The sequence below is a fragment of the Tachyglossus aculeatus genome, chromosome 26, assembly GCF_015852505.1.
Source record: "Tachyglossus aculeatus isolate mTacAcu1 chromosome 26, mTacAcu1.pri, whole genome shotgun sequence".
In the NCBI taxonomy this organism is placed as follows: Eukaryota; Metazoa; Chordata; class Mammalia; order Monotremata; family Tachyglossidae; genus Tachyglossus; species Tachyglossus aculeatus.
Window position 1 is genome coordinate 13400877 of NC_052091.1, and position 26052 is coordinate 13426928.

Consider the following 26052-nt stretch of genomic DNA (forward strand, 5'->3'; position numbering starts at 1 on the left):
ACTCACAGTCTTAATCCCCATTTTCTAGATGAGGGAACTGAGGCCCAGAGAAGTCAAGTGACTTGCCTAAAGTCACACAGATGACAAGTGGCGGAGTCGGGATTAGAACCCATGACCTCTGACTCCCAAGCCCGGGCTCTTTCCACTGTGCCATGCTAATACAGCAGTAGAGACAATCCCCGACCATAAAAAGCTCACAATTTAGAGGGGACTGTCCTCATTATTATTGTCATTACGGTGATGATGATGATGATGGTACTTGTTAGGCACTTACCATGTTCCAGGAACTGTACTAAGCGCTGTGGTGAATACAAGCACACTGAGTTGGGTACAGTCCCTGTCCCATGTGAGGCTCACAGTCTCCATCCCCATTTCACAGATGAGGTAAATGAGGCCCAGAGAATAATAGTAATAATGACGGTATTTGTTCAGCACTTACTATGTGCGAAGCACTGTTCTAAGCGCCGGGAGGGGATACAAGGTAATCAGGTTGTCCCACGGGGGGCTCAGTCTTAATCCCTATTTTACAGATGAGGTAACTAAGGCACAGAGAAGTTGTGATATTCCTAAAGTCACACAGCTGACAAGTGGCGGAGTTGGGATTAGAACTCATGACTTTATGACTCCAGGCCCATGCTCTATGCACTGCGCCATGCTGCTTCTCATCTGTGGAGGTAGGAGTTAGTACTGAGCGCTTAATACGGCGCTGCGCACACAGTAAGCACCCAGTAAATATGACGGAGAAGTGTAGCGTATAAATAATAATAATAATAATGGCATTTATCAAGCGCTTACTATGTGCAAAGCACTGTTCTAAGCGCTGGGGGTTTACAAGGTGATCAGGATGCCCCCCTGCGGGGCTCACAGTCTTCATCCCCATTTTACAGATGGAACTGAAGCCCAGAGAAGTGAAGTGACTTGCCCAAGGTCACACAGCTGACAGGCGGTGGAGTCGGGATTTGAACGCCTGACCTCTGACTCCAAAGCCCGGGCTAAATCAATCAATCGTATTTATTGAGCGCTTACTATGTGCAGAGCACTGTACTAAGCGCTTGGGAAGTACAAATTGGCAACACATAGAGACAGTCCCCGGGAGTCAGGAGGTCATGAGTTCTAATCCCGACTCCGCCACTTGTCTGCTGTGTGACCGTGAACAAGGCACTTCCCTTTCACTTCTCCGTGCCTCAGTTCCCTTATCTGGAAAATGGAGATTGAGGCTGGGAGCCCCAGGAGGGACAAGGATTGTGTCCAATCCAATTGCCTTGTGTCCACCCCAGTGCTTAGTACATTGCCTAGCACATAGTAAGCACTTAATACCACAGTTGAAGGAAGGAAGGGATCCCTTTTGGATTTAGGGGAGAGTGGTGGCCTGCTCACGGTCCAATTTTTCCCGTCCCAGAAATGGGGGGGGACAATCTAGGGCGTTCTGAAGACACAAAGGAGCCACTGTCTCCTCTCCAAACTTGGGCCTCAACTATGCGAAAGTTGGTCCGCACCCATCCCGCTCCCCTAACTGCTCCTCGGATTTCCCCTCCTGCAAAAGGAAGAAGCCGATGAATACGATAAGCTCGCCCCAGAAGAGCAACAGAAAAGATTGAAAGCAATCATAAAGAAGATAGATTTGGATTCGGATGGCTTGCTTACAGACGGTAAGGACATCTCACTAACTGCAAGAATAGCAGCTCCCTTTGAGGCGTGCTTGTTGAACGTGGATATTTTCCTTTTTAGCAGGACAGTTTGAGGGGTAAGAAAGAATTGGGGATGTTTTATGGCTCAGTCAAACTTTAGTGTGTGTTTTGAATGCACTTGTTGCCAGTGTTATTTATAAAGGTTTTTTAAAAAAACAAGCCGTGAACCTTTTTTTGAATGTTAAGGGATTCGATGCTGCTTGGAAACAAATGATTTAAAAAGCTCTGGCATGAACATAAAAATAGGTAAACATATTTGAAAATATATATACTTATGTGACGCAAATTATCAGTTCATCACTCACAGAGGCAGGGGCAAGCTGGGTGGCCTAGGCAGCAGAAGAAAGCCCACTGTGGCCACTCAGGAACATAGAAACTGAACTGACAGCCAGGCCACTTCAACTGCAAATTGACCCATTTCTAGGCAGCTGGAGTTGCCAGCTCCAGGAGCTCCATGTCTTGGAAAGGAGGATGTTAACTCCTCAACTGCCTCTTGCTAAGGCCCCTGGTGTGGGTGAGTCAGCCCATCATATTTACTAGTGCTTATTGTGTGCCTACCACTGTACCAAGCTCTCAAGAGAATACAATATGACACATTCCCCGCCCACAATGAGCTTGCAGTCTAAAGGGGAGTGCTAAGCTGGGTTTTCTCTACCAGTTATAGAGTGGGGCTGTCATTGGGGAAACTTGCCTAGGTCCCAGAAGTAACTTGCTGTGCCTCTGACCTTCCCCACTTCTCAAGGACCTCCAGTAATTGCCCATCCACATCAAACAGAAACTCTTTACCATTGGTTTTAAAGCACTCAATCACCTTGCTCCTACCTCACCTTGCTACTCTCCTACTACAACCCAGCTTGCATACTTTACTCCTGTAATGCTAACTTTGTCACTGTACCTTGATGTCTTCTATCTGAACGCTGAACTCTCGCCCACATCCTACCTCTGGCCTGGAACACCGTCCCTTTTCATATCGGACAATTACTCTCTCCCCCAACCCCCCCACCCAAAGCCGTATTGAAAGCACATCTCCTCCAAGGCCTTCCCTAAGCTCTCTTTTTTCCTTTTCTTCCACTTCACCGTGACTTGTTCCCTTTATTCATCCCCACTTCCCAGCCCCACAGCACTTGTGTACATATCTGTAATTTATTTAGTTATATCAATGCCTGTCTCTCCCTCTAGACTGAACCTCAGGCAGGGAATGTGTCTGTTACAGTGTACTCTCCTAAGCACTTAGTACAGAGTTCTACACACAGCGCTCAATAAATATGATTGACTGACTAACTTGCAACTAATATTTACCCTCAAAGGACCAGGCACGGCCTGGGCAATCTAGTCAGTACTCAGCTATGAAAATTGAAATGCAGGTAATTCTCAACATCTCTCCACCTTTAGCTCTACTTAAACTCAAATGACTGAATGACTAAAGCAATCATTTTGAGCACAGGGGATGTGTCCACCAACTCTTGTAGTTTATATTGTCTTCAAAGCGCTTAGTACAGGGCACTATACACAGTAAGCGCTCAAGTAATACCACTGATTGATTCATTATCTGCTTATCTTTGAGCATATTGATAAGGAGAGCTCAACCTTCACCTAGGGAGCCTCTGAAGTAGAGGCAGAGTTGAGAAAGCCAACTGATATCATGAGAGTGCAAGTTCAGGTCTTGTATTTATGGATTTACTTTCCCAAGTGCTTACTACAGTGCATTGTGATCAATAGCATTACTACTATCTATGGTAATTCTAGTAAGAGTGACAATCAAATTGGTGCCCTTAGGGTAGAAGGCAAAATAGGCCTGGGTTCAAATATCAAGATTGATCAGTTCTTTAACAAAAATGTTACAGTCCTAAATGGCACCAGTTGGTATTTATGAAGCATTTTCTGTGTGCAGAACACTGATCTTAAGTGCTTGGGAGAGCACACTACAGTGGTTCATAGATGTGATTCCTCCCTTCAAGGGGCTTTGCGTTCTAATGGGAGAACGCATTATGTAAGTTTTGTGGGGTTGGGGTAGGGGTGAGTATCAAAGTGTTTGAAGGTGATGCATAAGGGAGGGTGAACAGTTGGAGAAATGAAGTGTTAGGGAAGGCCTGGAAAAGATGATTTTTTTGTTTTTCACATTTGTGGAACCAGAATTCTTATAGACCTTTTTAGTATTTCAGGGTTGTGGCGGTAACCAGGGTTCCCTCCAGCCTCTCCCAGGATTTGGACAGTGCAGGGGTAGACCCGCTTTGCCTTACTGCTGTGTTCTTAGAAGGGGTGTTGTCGTGGTTCTTTTGTCTCTAGGTCAGAACACGATGTTCTGCCAACAACTCCTTTGGCCAGACTCCCAAGACCAGGTACACAGCATGGCACAGATTATACCTTGACTTTTGTTTTCATTATATCATTAGTCCTCCTAGACCTGATAACACGGGATGTTCTAACCCGTGGATTGCACCAGGAACAGACAGTCCCTGCAGCTTTCAGTTCTAGCAGAGGCTTGATGCTGTTCCTCTTCTTGTCTCAGCGCTGCTTCTTTGTCCCGCTGCATTCCTTTGCACTCATCGGAACAGCATCAACCCCTTCATGTCAATTAATGAAAATCAATCAGTGGTATTTGAGTACTTACTGTGTGCCGAGCACTGTACTAAAGCACTTGAGAGAGTACAATCAATACAGTAGAGTTGGTAGACACACTACCTTCCCACAAGGAGTTTACAGTCTAGAGGATTTTAGAGGCATTGAAATAAATTACAGATAGGAGAAATGGCAGAGTATAAGGATATGTGCACAAGTGCTGTAGGGCCCGGGGTGAATATAAAGTTCTTAAGGAGTGTAGATTCATTGTCATTTATTGAGTGCTTACCATGTGCAGAGCACTGTACTAAGCGCTGGGGAGAGTACAACAATAAACAGACTCATTGCCTGCCCACAACGAGCTTACAGTCTAGAGTGCAGAGGTGTGTTGCAGGAGGAAGTGCAAGAAGGGGAAATGAGGGGCCTAGTTGGGGATGGTCTCTTGAGACTTTAGAAGGATTTTGAATCAATCAATCAATGGTATTTTGATTAATTGAACACTTACTGTGTGCAGAGCACTGTGCTAAGTGCTTGGAAGCATATAGTATAACGGAGTTGATAGAAACGCTCCCTGTGTACAATGAGCCTTGCAGTCTAGAGGGGGGAGATAGACAATAATCTAAATACATTATGGATATGTGTATAAGTGCTGTAGGGCTGAGGGTGGGGTGAATACCAACTGCTCAAAGGGTGCAGATCCTAGAGCATAAATGATGCAGAAGGGAGGGGGAGGAAAAGAGGGGCTTAATTAGGGAATTGCTCTTGGAAGAGATGTGACTGTAATAAGGCTTTGACAGTAGGGACAGTGGTGCTTTTTTGGGTATGAAAGAGGAGAGAGTTCCAGGCCAGAGGGAGAAGATGGGCAAGGGGTCAACTGGGAAACAGATGAGATTGAGGTACAGTGAGCAGGTTAGAGGAGTGAAGTGAGCAGGTTGTAGTAGAAAATCAGTGAGGCAGGTTAAAAGGGGAAGTACTGAGTGAGTACTTTAAAGACTTTGGTGAGGAGTTTCTGTTTGATATAGACAGGCATTGGGGGTTTTTGAGGAGTAGGGGCGAATATGGACTGAAAGCTTTTTTAGAAAAATGATCCAGGTAGCAGAGAAGGATGGACTGGAGTGGGGAGAGGCAGGGAGGTCGGTGAGGAGGCTGATGCAGTAGGCAAGCTGGGGTAGGATAAGGGTTTGGATCAGCATAGTAGTAGTTAATTCGTTCATTCAGTTGTATTAAGTGCTTATTTGTGCAGAGCACTGTACTAAGCACTTGGTACCCTACCATCATAAACAGATTCTGTGCCCACAACAAGCTTACAGAGGGAGGAGGCCGAAAATCAATACAAATACATAAATTACAGATATGTACATAAGGGCTGTGGGGCTGGGAGGGGGAAAGAACAAAGGGAGCAAGTCAGGGTGACACAGAAGGGGGTGAGAGAAGAGGAAAAGGGGTGGGGAGGGCCTAGTCAGTAAGGCCTCTTGGAGATGTGCCTTCATTGAGGCTTTGAAGTGGGGAAAAGTAATTGCCTGTCAGATTTGAGGAGGGACCGCGTTCTAAGCCAGAAGCAGGACGTGGGCCAGGGACTGGTGGCGAGACAGGCTAGACCGAAGCACAGTGAGAAGGTTAGCACTAGAGGAGCAGAGTGTGTGGGCTAGATTGTAGGAGAGTAGCAAGGTGAGGTAGGAAGGGCCAAGGTGGTGGAGTGCTTTAAAGCCAAGGGTGAAGAGTTTTTGTTTGTTGCGGAGATGGGTGGGCAACTACTGGAGTTTGAGGAGTAGGGTAATATGTCCTGAAAATGTTTCTGTAGAAAAACGATCTGGAAAGCAGATTGAAGGGTGGACTGGCATGGGGAGAGACAGGAGGCTGGAAAGGCAGCAAGGAGGCTGATGGCAGTAATCCAGGAGGGATAGGATGAGCAATTCTATTAACACGGTAGCAGTTTGGATGGAGAGGAAAGGGCGAATTTTAGTGATACTGTGAAGGTGGGACCCACAGGATTTAGTGATGGCTTAAATTTGTGGGTTGATGGAGAGAGAGGAGTCAAGGGTAATGCCAAGGTTACGGGCTTTTTGAGACAGGAAGGGTGGTGGTGCCATCTACAGTGATGGGAAAGTCCGGGCGGACAAGGTTTGGGTGAGAAGATAAGAACTTCAGTTTTGGGCATGCTAAACTTCAGGCAACTAGAGTACAACCAAGTAGAGATGTCTTGAAGGCAAGAGGAAATTTGAGACTGCAGAGATGGAGAGAGATCAGGGCTGGAGATAAGAGGAAAGGGTGCATTCCAGAGATGTTGCGAAAGTAGAACCAACATTTTTCCCTACCTGTTGCTAATTTTAAGAATGTCCTGAAAATGACTCATTTTTTTGTTTTTGCATCTCTGAGTATCTTGTTCCATTTTGATAATCTAAACTTTTTAAGGTTGGGTTGGCTTGAACTGGAACTTCAGGGGCTAACTATGCAATGTATAAGCTACAAGTGGGCTCATTCGAGTCTGAGGTCAGAGGTCGTGAGGCAGTAGGGCTCCTATAATTGGGTGAAACCCCCACACAGAGGGGAATTTAATAGGAAAACTGATCTTCTGAGCAAAAACGTTCAGTTTGTCTCCCCACTCCTCAAGAACCTCCCGTGGCTGCCTATCCACTTCTGCATCAAACAGAAATTCCTTAGTATTGACTTTAAAGCACTCAATCGGCTCGCCTCATCCTGCCTCGTCTCACTGATCTCCTACAGCCCATCCCATACACTCTCCTTCTCTAGTGCCAGCTTACTCACTGTGCCCCAATCTCGTCTATCTTGTCTTGACCCCTTTTCCACATTTTCCCCCAGTCTGGAACTCTCTCCCCTTCCATTTACACCAGACCACCACTCTCTCCACCTTCAAAACATTCCTGCGGTCACATCTCCTCCAAGGCCTTCCTGATTTCAAGCCACCTTTTCGCTGTCTTGCTTTCCCTTCTTTGTCATCTATGCACTTCAACCTGTGACCTTTGGGCACTTGACATTCGTCCCGCCCCCCAACTCCACTGCAGTATGTACATATCTTCAAATTGGTTATTATGAATTATTTGAATTAAAGTCTGTCTCCCATTCTAGCCTGTAAGCTCATTATGTGCAGGGAAGGTGTCTAATTGTTTTGTATTGTACTAAGCGCTTGGTAGACTACAATGCTCTGCACATAGTAAGCATTCAGTAAATGCAACTGGTTGATCTCTTCTGTGTTCTAAATGCTGACTTAGCTGTCAAGTGCATCAATAGGCTTGAAACTAGTTGTCATGGTTTTCTTACAAGCTGGATTTGAGAGGGCTTTGAAGGAAGCTTGTCAAGTGAAATGCCTACTGTGAAACTAACTTTCCCCTGTAGATGTGAATCATCACTTCTTTTTGTTTCCTGATGCTTCCTTTCCTGAATCTGATAGACTACACTCCTACCTTACAAACCCAAGCCTTCCCTGACTAGTTCCCATCACTTCCTCCTAGCCCGAGCACTTTTGCATATATGCCAGTCAACTGTACATTCAATTAATGACTATTCATAAGTATTTTCATGTCTGTCTTTTCCCATTTAGAGTACAAGTTCCTTGTAGACAGGTAATGTCTCGTTTTGTGCTTAGTGTAGTACAGTTGCGCTACAATGGATACTCATAAATACTACTACTACTGAAACTAGAGATGATTTGTATTTTACCAAGCATAGAAGTATTTAACAGCTCAAACTAAGGCCTGTTTCTGTGTTGTGGACAATCTTTACAGGTGAACTCAGTTCCTGGATCCAGCTATCTTTTAAACATTATGCTATGCAAGAAGCGAAACAACAGTTTGTCGAATACGATAAAGATGGTGATGGAGTTGTCACGTGGGAGGAGTACAATATTCAAATGTATGACCGTGTGATTGACTTTGATGAGAACGCTGTCCTGGACGATGCAGAAGAGGAATCTTTTAGACAGGTAGGTTTTTGTTTGAAGTTATGACTACACTTGGCTTCCCTCTTTTGTCCTCCATGAATGATCACAAGTAATCTGTGAGCCCCTCCTGTATTGCCTAAGGCAGCATTCATTTCTTTCTCTCCTTTTTTGCCCTTCTCTGGAGAAAAACTCCATTGCTAGGATTTTATTCTGAGCTATCTTAACATTGCCTGTAAATAGTCATAAAAACCATCTTGTAAGGAAGCTAGAGGAATAAAATCCAAATGGAAAGCATGTGATTTAAATCATTTTTTTCTTTTTAGGTGTCAGACAACACTGATAACAAATTGGGTCAAACTATGTTCAGTAAGCGCTCCCTGTAATCTTTCTCCTCTAATTTTTCTGTTCAAATTGCTCTTTTCTTTCCAGACTTTAGCACTGGGCAGACTTCAGAGACAGTTCACTTTACAAAGGTCACTTTCACAAATCCAAAAAATCTGGAAGTGAGGAAATTTGTCAAGAGCCTTAACAGATATAGTTTGTATCTGTAGCAGAGGAGCCAACCTGGGGTTCCATCGCCAAACATGGCAAGAAGGGGCTTCCATTTGACAGTGTATTCACCCTCAGTCTCCACAAGTAAGGGTGGATTTTTATTTATCAACCTTCTCTCCCTTCCTCCCTGAACCTCCACCCCCCAGCACAAGTGGTAGCCTCTTGGCCTTATTCCCAGACCAAGTTGGTTGGGGCTAACTATGGCCAGAGAAGAGGAGAGAACTGGAGGAAGGTGGAGATAATAAGTGCTGTTCTATTGCTGTACTTCCAAAGAGGTAAGGCCTCTAGATAGCTGTCTGTTCAGTCCTGCTGGTTTATGGCTACTAGCCATTGATTCGGAGGGGTCCTCCACCTTAATCACTGGTGATTTGGCTTTTGTGAGTACACTGGATTCAGAGTTTCTAGCAATAGAACACTTATTACCTAGTAGGCTATTATAGTGTTCCTGCAATCTCCATTAGGACCAAAATACCCATTGTCTTAGATTCTGTCAAAATTTAAAGCTGTATTGTAAGTCTGTGTGACCCTGATAACTACTTTATAATAAGGATCTATTGTCCCACACTATTGTTTTTCAGCACAATGACAACCTTATCAGTAATTAACTTTAAGATATGGGAAGGAGACAGATTTCTTCCCTGCTTCTTCTCTCCTACCTTCTGCCAAAAGAACAACAGAAAAAGTTCTCTCTATAGGTAAAGAGTATTAAAATAAAGCAGTTGTGTAGTTCCACTTTAGAAAAGTATATTATGTTCAAGAGACTGAAAGTGAGAGATACTTTGAGAAGAAATGCAGGGCTGACTTCTAGATGACTAAACCATTTATGTGGATAAAAGCCCCTACACTTAAGGATAAGAAAGATAGCTCAATCAGTGATATATATATTGAGTGCTTACTGTGTGCAGAGCACTGGACTAAGCACAAGGGAGAGTAAGTACATCAGAGTTGGTAAGCATGTTCCCTGCCCACAACAAGCTTACAATCTAAAGAGACCTTATTCGTAACTGTCTGCTGTAGAAAAATGTATTCTGAACCTTTTGGTTCTCGATTTGTGCAGGGCACTTTATTCAGTTTGCAGATAAATTGTTCCCATTTTCTCTCTCCCAACCGCAGCCCTTTGTGGTAGGGTTCTTATTCATTCATTCAATCATTTATTAAGTGCTTACCATGTGCAAAGCACCATACTAAGTGCTTGGGAGAAAACAGTATAACAACAGACACATTCCTGCCCACAACAAGCTCACAGCTTGTAGGGGGGAGACAGACCATTAATATAAATAAATAGGTAAATTACAATATATACAGATGTGCTGTGGGGGTGGGAGGGAGGATGAATGAAGGCGCAAGTAAGAGTGGCACTCTAGAAGGGAGTGGGAGATGAGGAGGGTTTAGTCAGAAAAGGCTAGATCAATAGTAACTATTACTCACTGGTACCTGGGGAGAGGCAGTGAAACTCCAGTCTTGTACTACTCATTAGTGAGCCCCACGTGGGACAACCTGATCACCTTGTAACCTCTCCATTGCTTAGAACAGTGCTTTGCACATAGTAAGTGCTTAATAAATGCCATCATTATTATTAGTAGTAGTAGTAGTAGTGACTGTAGCAAGGGACAGGTGGGTAAAGAGGCAGAAATGGCCAGAATGAGATTTAAGGTCTCCTGTTGGGCTTTAGCCTTCCATTCACGATCCCTCAATGATATCTATTGAACTCTTAATGTTTCCAAAGAGTACAGAGCCACAGAGTTGGTAGACATGTTCCCTGCTTATAATCTGGGTGGGGGAGACAAATTGAAATAAATTGAGGGTATGTATGGAAGTGCTGTGGAGTTGAGGGTGGGGTTAATAGGAAGGGCAGCGATTATGCAGAAGAGAGAGGGGATTGGAGAAATGAGGACTTAGTTGGGGAAGACCTCAGAGGAGATGTGATTTTAGGAGGGTTTTGAAGGTAGGGAGAGTGGTATTCTGTCAGTTATAAAAGGGGAGGGAGCTCCAGGCCAGAGGGGAGGACATGGGTAAAGGGATCGGTGGCATCATAGACAAGATCAAGGTACAGTGAGTAGGTTGGAGTTAAGGGAGCAGAGTCTGCAACCCCTTCCGTCCATATGAACGGAGACTTAGCGGTGACTAGAAAAATAGTCTGTAGGGGTCTGTGACTGTTCCCCAAAATAAAACCTTGGAAATACAGTACCAGCTTCTGAAGTGGTACTCCAGAAGTAGCTCTCTCTCCCGCAAGTTTTCAACTTACGTCATCTAATGCCGAACCAGAACCTTTTAATAATCGATGCTGAGTGTCATCAAAGTGTACCAAGCTAACTTGACTTTACAGAACAGTAATAATTGAGAAGGGGAGCAAAAGAAACAAGTAGTGGGGGTAACGTGGGAGTGGGGAGGTACCTTAACTTTTCCAGACCACTGATCTTTAGTGGCTTTGACCTGGTTCTTGCTATGCCACCCAGTTCTGAACACTTGCTGCCCATCGGGCTTCCAATGAAGTGCATGAAAAGGACCCCAGTGACCTAAGCTAAAACGGTTCCGGCCTCAGGCTGCCCAGCTAAGCAAGCTTTGATCTTTTGGAGGCTGCCCAGCATCTTCCTGTTCCTGCGGTTAATGTAAGGGGGCACCTGGCCCAGATTTAGCAGAATCTGCAAGCCATGAGAGCAGGTGGCATTCTAGGGGCACGCAGTTGGGTCAGAGTGCTCTGACCAGTCCAACCGGCTGCTCCGGGGGGAAGGGGAGGAGAAGGCTTGCACCATTCTGAAATGAGAACAGCCCAAGCTTGGGGCCCTCGGGGTGGAGCGAACCCACCTGGATGAGTGTATGGGTTCGCTGATATGGGCTTTGAGAGTGATTAAGCACTTCTCCGACTTCAGGAGCTTGGCAAGGTTACATAACTTTGTCCCCGTCTCCCCCCCAACCCCCTTATGCAGGGGGGTGACCGGAATTTGGTCGATCTCTGAAACAAGTAGCAAACTGTAGGAGCATCAGTTCATTTTGGGTATGCCCAAGCAACGCAAAATAGCAGCTCGAGACTACTGTTAATCTACAGCTTAATTAGAAGGCAGTGAGGCGAAAATGAGCCCGGAAAATAGTTTTTTGCTCTAGAAACATAATTCTTAGAAGGAACAGCTGAAGGCTGCGGGTTGCAGGCAAAGCACTAAATCTATATTGATAGCTAGAAGCAAGTGAATTTTGGGAGAAAATCAGTCTCAACCTGATTTATCTGTTGCCAGGTAGAAAATGCAGCAGAACTCAAGAGTATTCACCCTTTCAGTGTGAAGTGCTGGGAACACTAAAGGCATTTTTTGGTTTATGACAGACCCTAGTTAGCTCCTAAAGAAGGTGACAGTCTTTTGCACTCAATTTTTCCCACGTCATTTGTCCTATATCCTAATGCCAGCCGTGGCATGTTGATTCGTTTAAGGATATGAGTTTACATATATCTCTAATCAAGACTAGAAGGTCCACATATATCATATAGCACATTCTTCAGTGTAAACTGGTTTATTTACCAAAAGGTGGCAGTTGTGTTCCTCCCAAGTTCTTACAGCATATCATGCAAGCAGACCTGATCTGCCCTTATATTGTGAAGAATATTTCACTGGAGATGAAGTTTAGCCCATTCTTAGCCTAACACTTCTTTGCCTCCCTGCCCAAACACTCATGAAAGTTAAACCTGGACTTTTAAGATTCCATCAACCTCGTATAAACTCTGTCTTCTGCTCCAGAGTGGATTACTTTAATGTTGGAGGTGGGGCGTACCTGTCTTTTCCCTCCCCTACCCTTTATTATTTTATATACAGTTCTTAAGTAATGCAGGAAAGCTTCAATTTTATAGACTTGTGAAGTGGTTTTTGTTACACTTACAAGTAGAGATCTATAGGATGCCATTTTAATAGGGTGGACAACTAAGAACCAAAAACTTCCCAAAATTTCAACTTGAGGGAGAGACTCGGTCCAAATTGGAGTCTCTGCTTTAATTTGAATCTTTTACTCTGAAACTGAAAGATCTGGTCAAAGGAAAATGTAGGCATTCAATATTTGATGACTAACAATAAGTGTGTGCCGAGTGCAGAAGTACAGTACAATACAATCATCATCATCAATCGTATTTATTCAGCGCTTACTGTGTGCAGAGCACTGTACTAAGCGCTTGGGAAGTACAAGTTGGCAACATATAGAGACAGTCCCTACCCAACAGTGGGCTCACAGTCTAAAATACAATCAGATTAGACACAACCTTTGTCACATTGTGCAGATGAGGACATTGCGGCTCAGAGAAGGTAAGCGATTTACCCAAGATCATACAGCGGGCAGTGGCTGAGCAGGGGTTAGAGCCCAAGTCTCCTGACTCCAAATCCTGTGCCCTTTTCACGAGGCCACAGAGTTTAAAAAGAACTTGAACCTTCTTATTAAACTCTGTGGCCTAGAATTTCAAATTGCCATTTACCTACTCTTCTCCCTATCCCCAGGATAGTAAATGTACCATACAACTTAAAATTCAAGAAGAAAAGCCCGGAGCAAGAATCTTTTATTTGGAAATTCTGAAGCAGAGACAGTCCACTAGAAAATATATTTCTAGGTTTCTCCCTCTCTACCTCCTTTAGTAAGGTTAGGATAACTGTCCTATTTTGTTAGAGCTACAGATATCTTTAAAAGCTCTTTTCTGAGAAAACATAAGTTAAGCAGACTACAGGCCAATCAGTGAAAAGAAAGTTCATGGCCTTTTTTGGACTCTGTTTGTATCTTAACCTGTATTTAGATTGCTGATACTTAATGTGCAAATTAGGCTGTACATCATAGTGGCAATGGTATGATTTTTTTTTAAGCTATTTGTAAAGCACTTACCAAGTGTGGGGTAGAATACAAAATAATTGGATTGGACACAGTCTCTGTCCCACATTGGGTTCAGTGTCTTAATTCCCATTTCACAGATGAGGAAACCAAGGCACAGAGAAGTTAAGTGACTTGCCCAAGGAAACACAGTAGACAAGTGGTGGAGCTGGAACTAGAACCCAGGTCCTCTGACTTTCAGGCCTATATTGTTTCCACTAGGCCATGCTGCTTCTCTTTTCAGTAAGATGAGATGATGAAACAGACTAGACTATTCTTTCAAACATATGACACCAATCTCAGTAGCAGTGGACATAACCTTTTTAAAAAATTGTGTTCAAGATCTAGGTATATGACATAAGTATCCCAGGGACCTACATTATATCATTGCTACTTCCTCCGGAATTTGCACTCATGTACGGGGGGAAGAGAATTGTGGTAAGTAGTGCTTACTCATGACTAGAATAAGAAGTGATACACACTTTATGGAGGTCTAATCGTTTTGTCTTTTTTTTTTTCTTCCTAATTTAAGCTTCATTTGAAGGACAAGAAACGTTTTGAAAAAGCTAACCAAGATTCCATTCCTGGTTTGAATTTGGTTGAATTTATTGCTTTTGAGCACCCTGAAGAAGTTGATTATATGACGGTAAGGAAGAATGTGACTTTGCAGGGGCTGTTGTAGACACTGAGTTATTTAAACCAGTTTAGCCAGGCTTTGCTTTCTAAGGAATGCAGCAATACTTTGGAAGGAAGGTTGTGAGAAAACATGCGCCCTTGAATTATGTCAACAAATAGGAGAGCCAAAACCTGGGCTGGAAAAACAGGTGGAGAGAGGAAGCATTAAAATAATACTTTTCTCCACAGCTCCAGACCAAGCACCACACTTCTTAGGAAGATTTCCCAATCTTGTTTCCCTCTTATGTTGGCATCCAGAAATAAGTAGCTCTGAGTGCACACGCGCACGTGTGTGTGTGTGTGTGTGCGCGCTTGCACACGTGAGAGACAGTGAATTAACAATGTTTTAAACTTTTCTTCACACTGCTCACCTTAACCTAACAAGCCTGTATTTAGGGAAAGAGGTGACTTGTGATCCATTTTCAGTTATGGATAGGATTGAGGAATCGACAGACTCCCTTCTGGAGGTGAGGGGGTATGTTTGTCAGACTGACAAAATAGTAGCAAGTCTTTTTCTAAAATTGTGAGTCACGGCTTATCCCATGGTGAGGGGAAGAGAGGGTAAACACAGTGTGTCAGAATAGATCCTTCTTAGAAGAGTTTATTCTCCTCAGCAGTTATAATTGTATACCACGGCTGTCTTGCCAGAGTTAGATGGACCAAAAGATATTAAGTGGGGAAAGAAGCACAGTGTGTGGGTTAGGAAGCCAGTGAATACCTTCAGCATCTGGTTATACTAATTGAGGTTTGGTTTGTCTCTAATGAATGTGCCATAGGAATTTGTCATTCAAGAGGCTCTAGATGAACATGACAAAAATGTTGATGGATTTGTTAGCTTGGAGGAATTCCTTGGCGATTACAGACGAGATTCAAGTAAGTCAATAGTGAGGGTGGGAGAGTGTGGGGCTGAGAAAGTGGTGGTCCTATTTATGGGCTGAATGGGAAGCCTTTATCTGGGGAAATGGGTGACTTCAGAAAGCATTCAGTAGTTCTTCCCTGACCTCTTGATTTGGGTGAGGATTATTTCTGCCAAAGTAAAGGCAGTGGAAAGATAGGTGCATCGCTGAACTCTGATCTTGTTCTCTGTTTCAATTCACTCCTGGAATAAAAAAATTCACAGTACTGAGCTGATTCAGGGAGTGATTAAAGATTCAGTTGGGGGAAGAAAGCAGGTGTCACTCTTTAAAGTAAAATTCTGGGTATAGGCAAATAACTAATATGAGAAGACCCATATCAAAAGCATATGGTTAGAATTGTTTTGATTTTGGCTCATATTATATTTGAATTTTGTGGAGTTTCCTCCTGCTGCAGCTTTTAGTATATTTTTCATGTGGTGATAAATAAACATCTGCCACTAATTTATTTAAACTCATTTAAAAACTTGCCAGTGTCACTCACCTTGTACAGACATGTGCTTTTAAATGAACTGAGTGAGAGACGTGCTATATTGTTTGTCACAGAATTAGATTCATACTGCCAATTTAGAAACATAGAATTTATAGGCCAGAACTGGGATTCGAAATGGAAAGATCTCACCGCAAAAGTAGCAAAAGATAACCAGGCTTATAAAAAAATATGCTCTCTTGTGCATTCAGCGGGGAGTACATAGATTTTGTAGCTCACATTTTCTTGAGGGCAGTGCCTTTTTCTTAAATCCACGATGCTATTTTTAAGAAGCCTGGAAAAAGGGGCCACATTTTCTATGCTCTCCCAGTACACCATTAATCTCTTGGCCAAGGTAGGAGTAATAGTATTTGAGCACTGAACTGAGGGTTTTGGGAAGTACAAGGAAATGACATGTTCTGTGCCCACAAGGAGCTTACACCGAGACAGATAAATAGAGAACTTAATTTGCAGGTACCTGGGGAGGAGGGGTAATATACAGCCACATACAGAAGTGCTGAGGATGGGGCCAAAGTGCTGGAGATTTGCACTGGTGGGTTGTGTGGCTTGGAGCATGGGAACCAACCAGGGAAGGCTTTTGGGAAGAAGCAGGATTCTAGGAGTGCTTTGACACATGTTGGCAGAAGGGTCTGCCAGGCTTCAGTGAGAGAAGCAGAAGCAAGGGTGAGCTAGCAGATTGGCTTGAGAAGAATGCAGAGAGTGAACTGGGGTAAAGCAGTCACCCACTCTGTGACCTTGGGCAAGTCGTCTTTGTGCCCTTTAACTGCAAAACGGCAATTCAATGTCGTTTCTCCCTCCTACTTAGAATGTGAGCCTCATAAAGGACCTGGTTATCCTGTGTCTGCCCCAGCACTTAGTACAGTGCTTGGCACGTAGTAAGTGCTTACTAATAGTATTATTATTATTTATTATTAACGGAGCTGTTGTAAGGTGGGGAGTCAAAGCAGAGAGCGACAAGCTCTTGCTTGGTGTGGAGAGACCTGGGAAGCCGTGGAGGGTTTTAATAATAATAATTATTGTGGTATTTGCTAAACGCTTGCTATGTGCCAGGCACTGTACGCCCTGGAGTAGATGCAGGGTAATTGGGTTGGACAAAATCCCTGTGCCCCATTGGGCTCACAGCACTCTTGTGTATATATATATTTGTTCAATTATTTGGGCAGAAGTGGTAAAATCAACTGTGTAGCACAAGAAGGAAGTGACTGAAGTTTAAATTTTGACGTTTAACCCATTTTTTTTTAAAGAGGGTAGCAATCACGTTCAAAACCCTAAAAATTCAAAGTTGTATACAGTTAGACCTCATATTAAACTGTTCCATATGGTGGTTGCTCTGGGGATTTTTAACTAGTCTTTTTTTTTTTTAATATTAAGCTGCAAGCGAAGATCCAGAATGGATACTTGTTGAAAAAGACCGATTTGTGAACGATTATGATAAAGATAGTGATGGCAAACTTGATCATCAAGAACTCTTATCTTGGGTAGTGCCCAATAATCAGGGAATTGCCCAGGAAGAGGTAAGAGTTTGTTTGCATTCATCTTTCTGTTAACTTTCAAATTTGTTGAACATAGCATCTATTAATCAACCCGCTTCCATTTTAGTTCTTTGTACATAAAACAGGGTACAAACTAGATCTCAGTAACTAGGCGTTCTGATGTATAGTCACTGAGGATTAATATTTCAAAAGGATTGGATATGAACTGAATGTGAGCCCCATTTTTGTATCGCCTGTTCAGTATTTTAGAGAAGCAGCGTGGCTCAGTGGAAAGAGCACAGGCTTTGGAGTCAGAGGTCATGGGTTCAAATTCCTGCTCCGCCAATTGTCAGCTGTGTGACTTTGGGCAAGTCACTTCACTTCTCAGGTCCTCAGTTACCTCATCTGTAAAAGGGGGATTAAGACTGTGAGCCCCCCGTGGGACAGCCTCATCACCTTGTAACCTCCCCAGCGCTTAGAACAGTGCTTTGCACATAGTAAGCACTTAAGTGCTATCATTATTATTATTATTATTATTATTATTATGTCAGTGGTGTTACATCTGCTCGTTGGGGGCAGGGAATATCACTGTTTATTTTACTTTCCCAAGGCCTTAGTACAGTGCTCTGCACACAGAAGGCACTCAAATACTATTAAATGAATGAATGAATTTGCAGCTGCATTCTCAATTAGCCCCAGGGTCGATTTTGTAGCCCAAGGGAGCAGCTCTTAGTTCTGAAATGCCTTTATTCTAAGGGGCTCAGAGGTTGAGCTCATAAAACGAGAGGGGCAGGACTGGAGCACCTCACTTGAAGGAAAGTCGTGTTAGACGTGTTAGTCGTGTAACACGACGTGTTAGTCGTGTTTCCTCCACCCTGATAGTGTGTTCGTTCAGAGAAGGTATGGGGCAGTTGATTAAAGTGCCTGGATGCCGATGAGTTTAAGGCTTAAACCAGACATAAGCACCAAAGTTTTCTTGGTTTTTTTTTTTTTTAATTAGCACCTTTGTAATGTGGGCTGTCCACATTCAATGTTAAACTTAATCTTTTATCGAAGGCTCTACATCTAATCGAAGAAATGGACTTGAATGGTGACAAGAAGCTCTCCGAAGCAGAGATTCTTGAAAATCAGGACTTGTTCCTTACCAGCGAAGCCACGGATTATGGCAGACAGCTCCATGACAAACACTTCTACCATGATGAGCTTTAGTTCCTGTGCCACCCTGCCTCTTGAGTCCTTATTTACAGTACTCAACTCTGTAACTTATCTACTTTGTGATAATAGCAAAGTTTTGCATTTGAAGACTTTACTGTACTTAGCACTCTTTCAGAAAAAGATGAAAGCGGTTCTTAAATATTTATTTCAACTAATATTCAAGTGCAACATTAATATCTTGTTCTCTGACAAAGTAAAATTACAATTCCTCAATACTCCAATCTTGTTAATACTGTATTGTGGAATCTGAGGCGCATGGGAATACTTGAAGAAAACGGAGGATTTGAATCACTCTTGAACATTATGGAAGTAAGTGAATGAGATAATAGTTTTTGAATTTTGCTTAAGTAGGAGGCTTAATATTTTTTACTATTAAAGGTAAAAGGGCAGTGTTTAGGTTTAGTGTTTGTTTAAAAACCTTTAAAGAAACCTTCTGAAGGACTTACACCTCATGCATTTATTGAGAAGTTCTCATTAATTTTAAAATGGTTTCTTTAAAGGTTTTATTGTATGAAATAGAACTTTATATTTTTGCATATGTATAGATAGTAATTATATTTAATGTACAAGTCTATAGCATTATGGTGTGAAATTTAACGTCCAGAGCCCTTGGCATTTTTGACTGATTAAAAAAGGAAATTATCCACCTTTTTATATTTCTATGTTTTTCTGTAAATGACCTTAAACTTGATAATACCAAAATGTGGCTGTCCCCTCATGAAAAGTCAGTAAGTTCAACTATTTTTCACTAGACAAAAAGCTAACCTACTCTAGAAGCAATGTAAAATACCACCAGTCATGATGCTTTTTCTTTGTTTTTTGTGCGGGGGGGTGGTGGTATTTCTTCAAAGACTCAGTGCTTTTGTCAAAGCAAGAAATATAAGCATCAGGCATCATAATATGGGCATTCTGAAATATCTGACCACAAATGTTGCTTTAGGAAGTCTCAAAGTACAGTACAGTGGAGTTGACAGATACATTCCTGGGCACCTTGCTTAGTCTCACCCTTCTTCCTCCTCCTGTCAATAAACTATTATAATTTATATTATCTGTCTCCCCACTCTAAACTCTAAGCTCGTTGTGGGCAGGGAATATGATTGTCAACTCTGTTGTACTCTCCCAAACACTTGGTACAGTGCTCTGCACACAGTAAGCATTCAGTAAATACACTAATGATAGTGGTCACTACCCTCAGAACCCTGGCAGATAACATAAAACATCTGATCTAAACAATGCTACAAAAACTGCAGATTATTGGCCAAACCCAGTTAGTATAATTAGCACTCTAATTGGTGTAAGCTTTGGAGGCACACACATGCATTTTTAAAAGTTCTTCTAAGAGTTGGATCTTGAACACTAAAATGCATCCATTACAAGGGTAGGTGGAAGCAGTTGACAAAGCATGGGTCTGAGTGTTAAGAGGACCTGGGTTCTAATCCAGGTTCCCCTGTTTGTCTGCTGTGTGACTGTGGGCAAGTCACTTCTGTTTCTTGAGTTACCTCATTTGTAAAATGGGGATTAAGAGTGTGAGCCCCATGTGGGACAGAGACTGAGTCTAACCTGATTAGCTTGTAGCTATCTCCTCCAGCGTTTAGTATAGTATCTGGGACATAGTGTTTAGCAAGTGCCGTTAAAGGTAAATCTAAAGATCTCTTGCTCTCAGATGCCTGTGAATCAGTTGTAGGCACTTCTAACTCAGTCATCTTCCGTCTCTTCCATTTTGAAAAAAACCTGCCCATATTTGGTTATGATTAGGCAAAGCCACTGGCCGGAGCATGATTGGCAAGTTTGAATTTTCTGGCTTCTGTAAGATTTGTATCTGTGAAGGCCAGCAGGCTGTTTGTCTTGCAGAGTCCTTTCCTCTGCTGTCACAATTGAGCTCTTAGTTCCTTACAACTCAACATTTTTTTACAAAGATGTTGGATCCTTTCCAGAAAGGGTTTTGTAAAATTTGTTTGGGGTCTGTAACATCCTGGAACAACTAAGCTGGTGTGTACAGTGTGTATGAAAATTGCCTGTTTCATAGCAATTCACTCAACTGTTTTCTGTACAGCTTTAACTGATACTGTACCACATACTCTATAATACAACTTGATCATGTTCTTTGAAAATGTGGTTGTATTGAGGGATGTCCCACAGTTAATAATAACTGTGGTATTTATTCAGTGTTTGTTATGGGGTAGATACAAGATAAAAAGGTCCCTTATGGGGCCATAGTCCAAGTAGGAGGGAGAACAGGTATTGAATCCCCATTCTGCAGTTGAGGGAATTGAGGCCCAGAGAAGTTAAGTGACTTGCCCAGAGTCACAGAGCAGCCATGGGGTAGAGCTGCCACTAGAACCCAGGTCATCTGCTGTGTGACTTTGGGTGAGTTAGGTTGTCTGTGCGTTAGTTACCTCATCTGTAAAACGAGAATGAAGACTGTGAGCCTTATGTGGGACATGGACTGTGACCAGACTGATAAGCTTGTACCTACCCCAGCACTTAGCACAGGGCCTGGTCCATAGTAAACATTTTCACAAATACCATAGGCCTAAATGTAAGATATTAAAATCCTTTCCAGCACCTCTGGAAAAATGAAGGTGCTATTTTTGTGGGCTATATACTCATTAAGGTCACTAACTTTAAAGGACCAACCCTGACCTCTCTCTGCAATTGCATATTTCCTCCCCCCAGGCCCCCTCTATATCAATGTCTCACTGGCAAATATGTCAAACTGAACTGCTCATCTTCACTACCAAACCCTATTCCAATTAACTACACCACCACCCTTTCAAGCTGGTACCATGAACATTACCTACCTTTCACACCCATTTTTCAGTTTGCCAAGTTTTGTCTTTTTTTTCCTTCACAGCATTTCCAAACTCTGCCCCTTCCTTTCTGTCCTAACTGCCACCTCCCTGTTCCAGGTCCTTGTCATATCCTGATTGAACCACTGCATCAGCATCCCTGCCTTCAGTCTTTTCCCTACTCCAGTCCATACTTTACTTCCTGGATCATCTTTTTTGAAAATATTATTCTGCCTGTCTCCCCTCGTCTTAAAAATTCCTCAGATTGTAACCCAGGCAGAAATCCCTGAAGATTGGCTTTAGTCAACTTCTTCACTCTTCTCTCAAGGCACCCCAGCCACATCCTTTATTCTTGTCAAGCCAGGCTCTTCACCCATCTTTTCCGTCACTGCCCTTTTTCTCATGTTTCTCCCTGCCTGGAACTCTCACCTTCTGCACAGCCAGCAGACCACTACTGTCCCCATCTCCAAAGCTCTTCTGGAACTATATCTCAATCCATCAATGGCATGTACTTAGCACTGTACTAAGCACTTAGCGCACAATACAACAGAACTAGCAGACATGCTTCCCTCCCACAACCAGCTCACAGCCTAGAGTGGAAGACAGACATTAATATGAATAAATACCTTATAATAATTAGTAAAAGATATGTAGGTAGGGGGCTAGGGGTGGGGCAAAATTAAATGTCTAAAAGTCACAGATCAAAGTGCATATCTCTCATTCAACCCACATAGTCATTAAATCCTGTCAGTCCCATCTTCACAACATCACTAAAATTCACCCTTTCCTCTCCACCCTACTGCTACCACGTTAATACGATCCCTCACCCTATCCCATCTGGACTACTACATCAGCCTCCTTGCTGACCTCCCAGCCTCCTTGCTGACCTCCCAGCCTCCTGTCTCGCCCACTCCAGTCCATACTTCACACTCTGTTGCCTGGATCACTTTTCTACAGCAATGTTCAGCACGTGTCACCCCGAATCCTCAAAAAACTCCAGTGGTTGCCCATCCACCTCTGCATCAAAAACTCCTCACCCTTGGCTTTAAAGCACTCCACCACCTTGCCCCCTCCTACCTCACCTTGCTACTCTCCTACAACCCAGCCTACACACTTTGCTTCTAATGCCAACCTCCTCACTGTGCCTCAGTCTCACCTAGCGCGCTACCGAACCCTAGCCTACATCCTGCCTCTGGCCTGGAATGCCCTCCCTCCTCAAATCTGACAATTACTCTCCCCACTTTCAAACCCTTATTAAGGGCACATTTCCTCCAAGAAGCCAACCCAGACTAAGCCCCACCTTTCCTCTTCTCCCACTCCCTTCTGCATTGCTCTGATTTGCTCCCTTTTTTTTCCTTCCCTCCATAGGACTTATGCATACATCTGTAATTTATTTATTGGTATTGAAGTCTGTCTCCTCGCCTCTAGACTTCAAGCTCACTGAAGGCAGAGTTTGTTGTACTCTCCCAAGCCTTGAGTACAGTGCTCTCCACAGTAAGTGCTCAATAAATACAATTAAATGAATGAATCTCTCCAGGAGGCCTTCCCCAATTAATTTCTAATCTCCCCATCTGCTAGTGGAACAGTTCTGCATCACCTAAACTCACTTTGTAGCATTTAAGTACATAATTTTATATTGAGCTGGTTGGCTCCACTTACTAGAATGTCAGTTTATTGACTACAGGGATCATATCTACTAATTCTATTGTACTCTCCCAAGTGCTTTGTGCAATGAGAGCACATGGAAGCAGCTTAATGCAGCGAATAGAGCAGGGGCCTGGGAGGTGGAAGCTCATGAGTTATAATCCTAGCTCCGCCACTTGTCTGCTGTGTGACCTTGGGCAAGTCACTTCATGCCCCTGTGCTTCAGTTACCTCATCTGTAAAATGGGGATTGAGACTGTGAGCCCCACGTGGGACAGGGACCGTGTCCAACCTGATAAACTTGTATCTACCCCTGTACCTAGCACATTAGCACATGGTGAGTGATTAGCAAATACCGTTATTTATAATAATAAACACTGTCGATGGATAACACTTTCAAATGCAATTGTTCTGAGTCTTTATAGGTAATTCCAGAAATAGAAAATTATTCTTTTAACTGAGGCGGTTTATTTTTCAACTTTAGGGAAGAATTTGGCCAACCTAGGTTGAACAGTAGACTTCTCCTTAAAAGTATGTCGTTTCAAACTAACTCCGGAATACCTCTGAATGCCTGTAGACTCTCTCCTGTCACTAATTAAAAATTCATATAACCCCTTTAAAATTGATGCAAAATTATAATCCCAAATCTTTTCGCTGGTGAAGCAATAATCCTATCGTCGTTTTTGACATCTTGGAAAGATGCCATGGAATGTCAAAGTTCACAGAGATCATCTCTGGACATGGCCTCTGAATGACATGCAGTTACCGTATCTGCATCATCCACATCTAAAGGTGGATCCCCATTTTCACAGCCTGTTTGGCACATTCTCACAGATCATTTAAATGCATTGAAAATCAAACACAAGCTGGGCAGAGTTTCCTCCAAGATTAAGCAATCAATCTCAGCATTTACTTATCTATAGCACTTGGCCTGAATGTCAGAGCCAGTTCAGAGTGTATGGGATAAATTATCAACCAATATTGATTGAATTCCCCAGAGTATTTCTATACTATATTATGATGGATGTGTTTAGTGCCCTTAGAAGGTGGAGTGGTTTTTTGGTTTAAAAAAAAAACCAAAAACCCCAACCCTATGTCTTGGCAGGTTTTTCCCAAATAAGTGTAAGGAAAATGTCTTTAAAATAGCCAGAGAGTATAACCAAAAGGCCCCAGTTTATGATCTCCATAATTGAAATAGTAATAAAATGAATGTTTTGGGTTTGACACTAAGTCATGACTGCCTTTCTCTATTTGACATTTTTGTTAATTGATTTCTTGTTTTCCCTTATAAAAATATGTCCTTTGTAGCTTCCATGAAACACAAATAAATTGCCCCTTCATTGCTGCAGTCTAGCAGAACAATGGAATCTGGTGAGGCGGTTTGCAGGTGGCACTCGACTCCTTCTGTAGTAGCAAACGCAAGTTCAGCAGAATAATAGCCATTTGTGTTGCTGTAGTGCCTCCATCAGCAGGTTACTAATGGTGAGTTTAAGAAACAAATGGCCAAGTGGCACACAAGAGTCCATAGTAAAGCAACCAGAGCATCTGGCTTCCATTCCTCTGGGTTCAGTGGGGACTTGGCTAGTGGGAATAAGGAGCTGGATGGGACATCTGGCTTGAATCACACTGAAAAAGGTTGGGATTGTACTGGGAGAAAAAGCAAACCTCCTCAGGAAAGAAATGCTGATAAAAAATATCCGGCTTTTGGGGTAGGTTCTGTGACAGATCAGACAGTGTTTTTCCGAAAAGCAATCTAGAACCGCCATCTTTCTCTGGGCCGATGTTACTCAGTGGCTGGGCAAAGTGCCGTGTGAATTCCCCTACAAAACCCTATAGATTGGCAAATGGTTCATTTCGTTGTATTTCATGATTGGCCGGAACCTATTTGCTTGAGAGACTGACTGCATATGTGCCTTTCGATTGAACAGGGAGTCAATCAGAAAGTCAGCTTCTTCCTGGAGGGCTGTTGGAGATGGTGCTGCTTCCTTACTGCTTATATCCACCTGTGGGGATGCCTGGGATTGGCAGTGAGACATAGAAGAGGGGACGGGCAAAGCCTGAGGGTGGAAAAATTCTAAATGTAAAGTGGGTGTGTTGATTTAGTTTAGGCTAAATTATCCCAACAGACCACCACTCTCCCCATCTTCAAAGCCTTATTAAAAATCACATCTCCAAGAGGCCTTTCAAGACTAAGCCCTCATTTCCTCTACTCCCTCTCCCTTGGACTTGGATTTGCACTCTTTATTCACTCCACCTCCCGGCATTTACGTACATACCTGTCATTTCCTTATGTCAGTGTCCGCCCGCCCCCCCTTCTAGGCTGTAAGATCCTTGTGGGCAGGGAATGGGTCTTTCCACTAAGCCACGCTAGATCATCTACTAGCTCTGCACATACATTTAAACTCTGTTGCATCTCCTTACCCTGTAATTTATTTTAGTGTTTGTTTCCTCTGCTGTATTGTAAGCATTTTAAGGACAAGGATCATGCCTACCAACTACATTGTACTCTCCCAAGTCTTGTACAAGGTACAAAGTAAGTGCTCAATAAATAATAATAATAAGAAGAAATTATAGTATTTATTAAGTGCTTACTATGTACCAAGCACTGTACTAAACACTGGGGTGGGTACAAAAGAATTGGGTTGGACAAAGTCCCTGTCCCACATAGGGCTCACAGTCTAATTCCCCATTTTACAGATGAGGTAACAGGCACAGAGAAGTGACTTGCCTGAGATCACACAGCAGACAAGTATAATAATAAAAATGGTATTTGTTGAGTGCTATGTGCCAAGCACCGTTCTAAATGCTGGTGGGGGATACAAGGTAATCAGGTTGTCCCACGTGGGACTCACAGTCTTAATCCCCATTTTACAGATGAGGTAAAAGGCACAGAGAAGTGAAGTGACCTGCCCAAAGTCACACAGCTGACAAGTGGTGCAGCCGGGATTCGAACCCATGACTCCCGAGCCCGGTCTCTTTCCATTGAGCCACGCTGCTGCTCAAATCCACTGCAAGGGTGATGCAGAAGGGAGTGGTATTTGCTTGCCTGTGCTGCGTGGAGCTTGCCTTTATTTTCCTCACCCTGTATAGTCTACTCCATTTTAGCACAGGGTTTTAAGGCTTTGGTTTGGACCAGCATACGTGGTGCCCATTTTCATCCTCACAAAATAATGGGCTGCTGCCCTATAAAGCCCCCAGGAGGAAAGGCCTTTGCGGAACCATTGACATTTCTAAAAATAAAGGATTTTAAATCAGCATTCCCAGCATATTACTCCTTAAGCAAATCTGATTTCTCGGTGAAGGCTCAGTGTGTTGTTTTCTAGACTT

General features: G+C 43.0%; 1 protein-coding gene across 1 annotated transcript in view; it reads left to right on the forward strand.

The window, feature by feature from the left end:
* Positions 1-19131, forward strand: part of RCN2 (reticulocalbin 2) — a 20773-nt gene extending 1642 nt beyond the window's left edge. Inside the window, exons 2-7 of the mRNA XM_038767408.1 lie at positions 1544-1649; positions 7991-8187; positions 14060-14173; positions 14979-15075; positions 16978-17120; positions 18135-19131. Coding sequence (XP_038623336.1) covers positions 1544-1649; positions 7991-8187; positions 14060-14173; positions 14979-15075; positions 16978-17120; positions 18135-18287 — 810 coding nt within the window. The 3' untranslated portion in view covers positions 18288-19131. The remainder of the gene's footprint in view (positions 1-1543; positions 1650-7990; positions 8188-14059; positions 14174-14978; positions 15076-16977; positions 17121-18134) is intronic.
* Positions 19132-26052: the final 6921 nt, after the last annotated feature.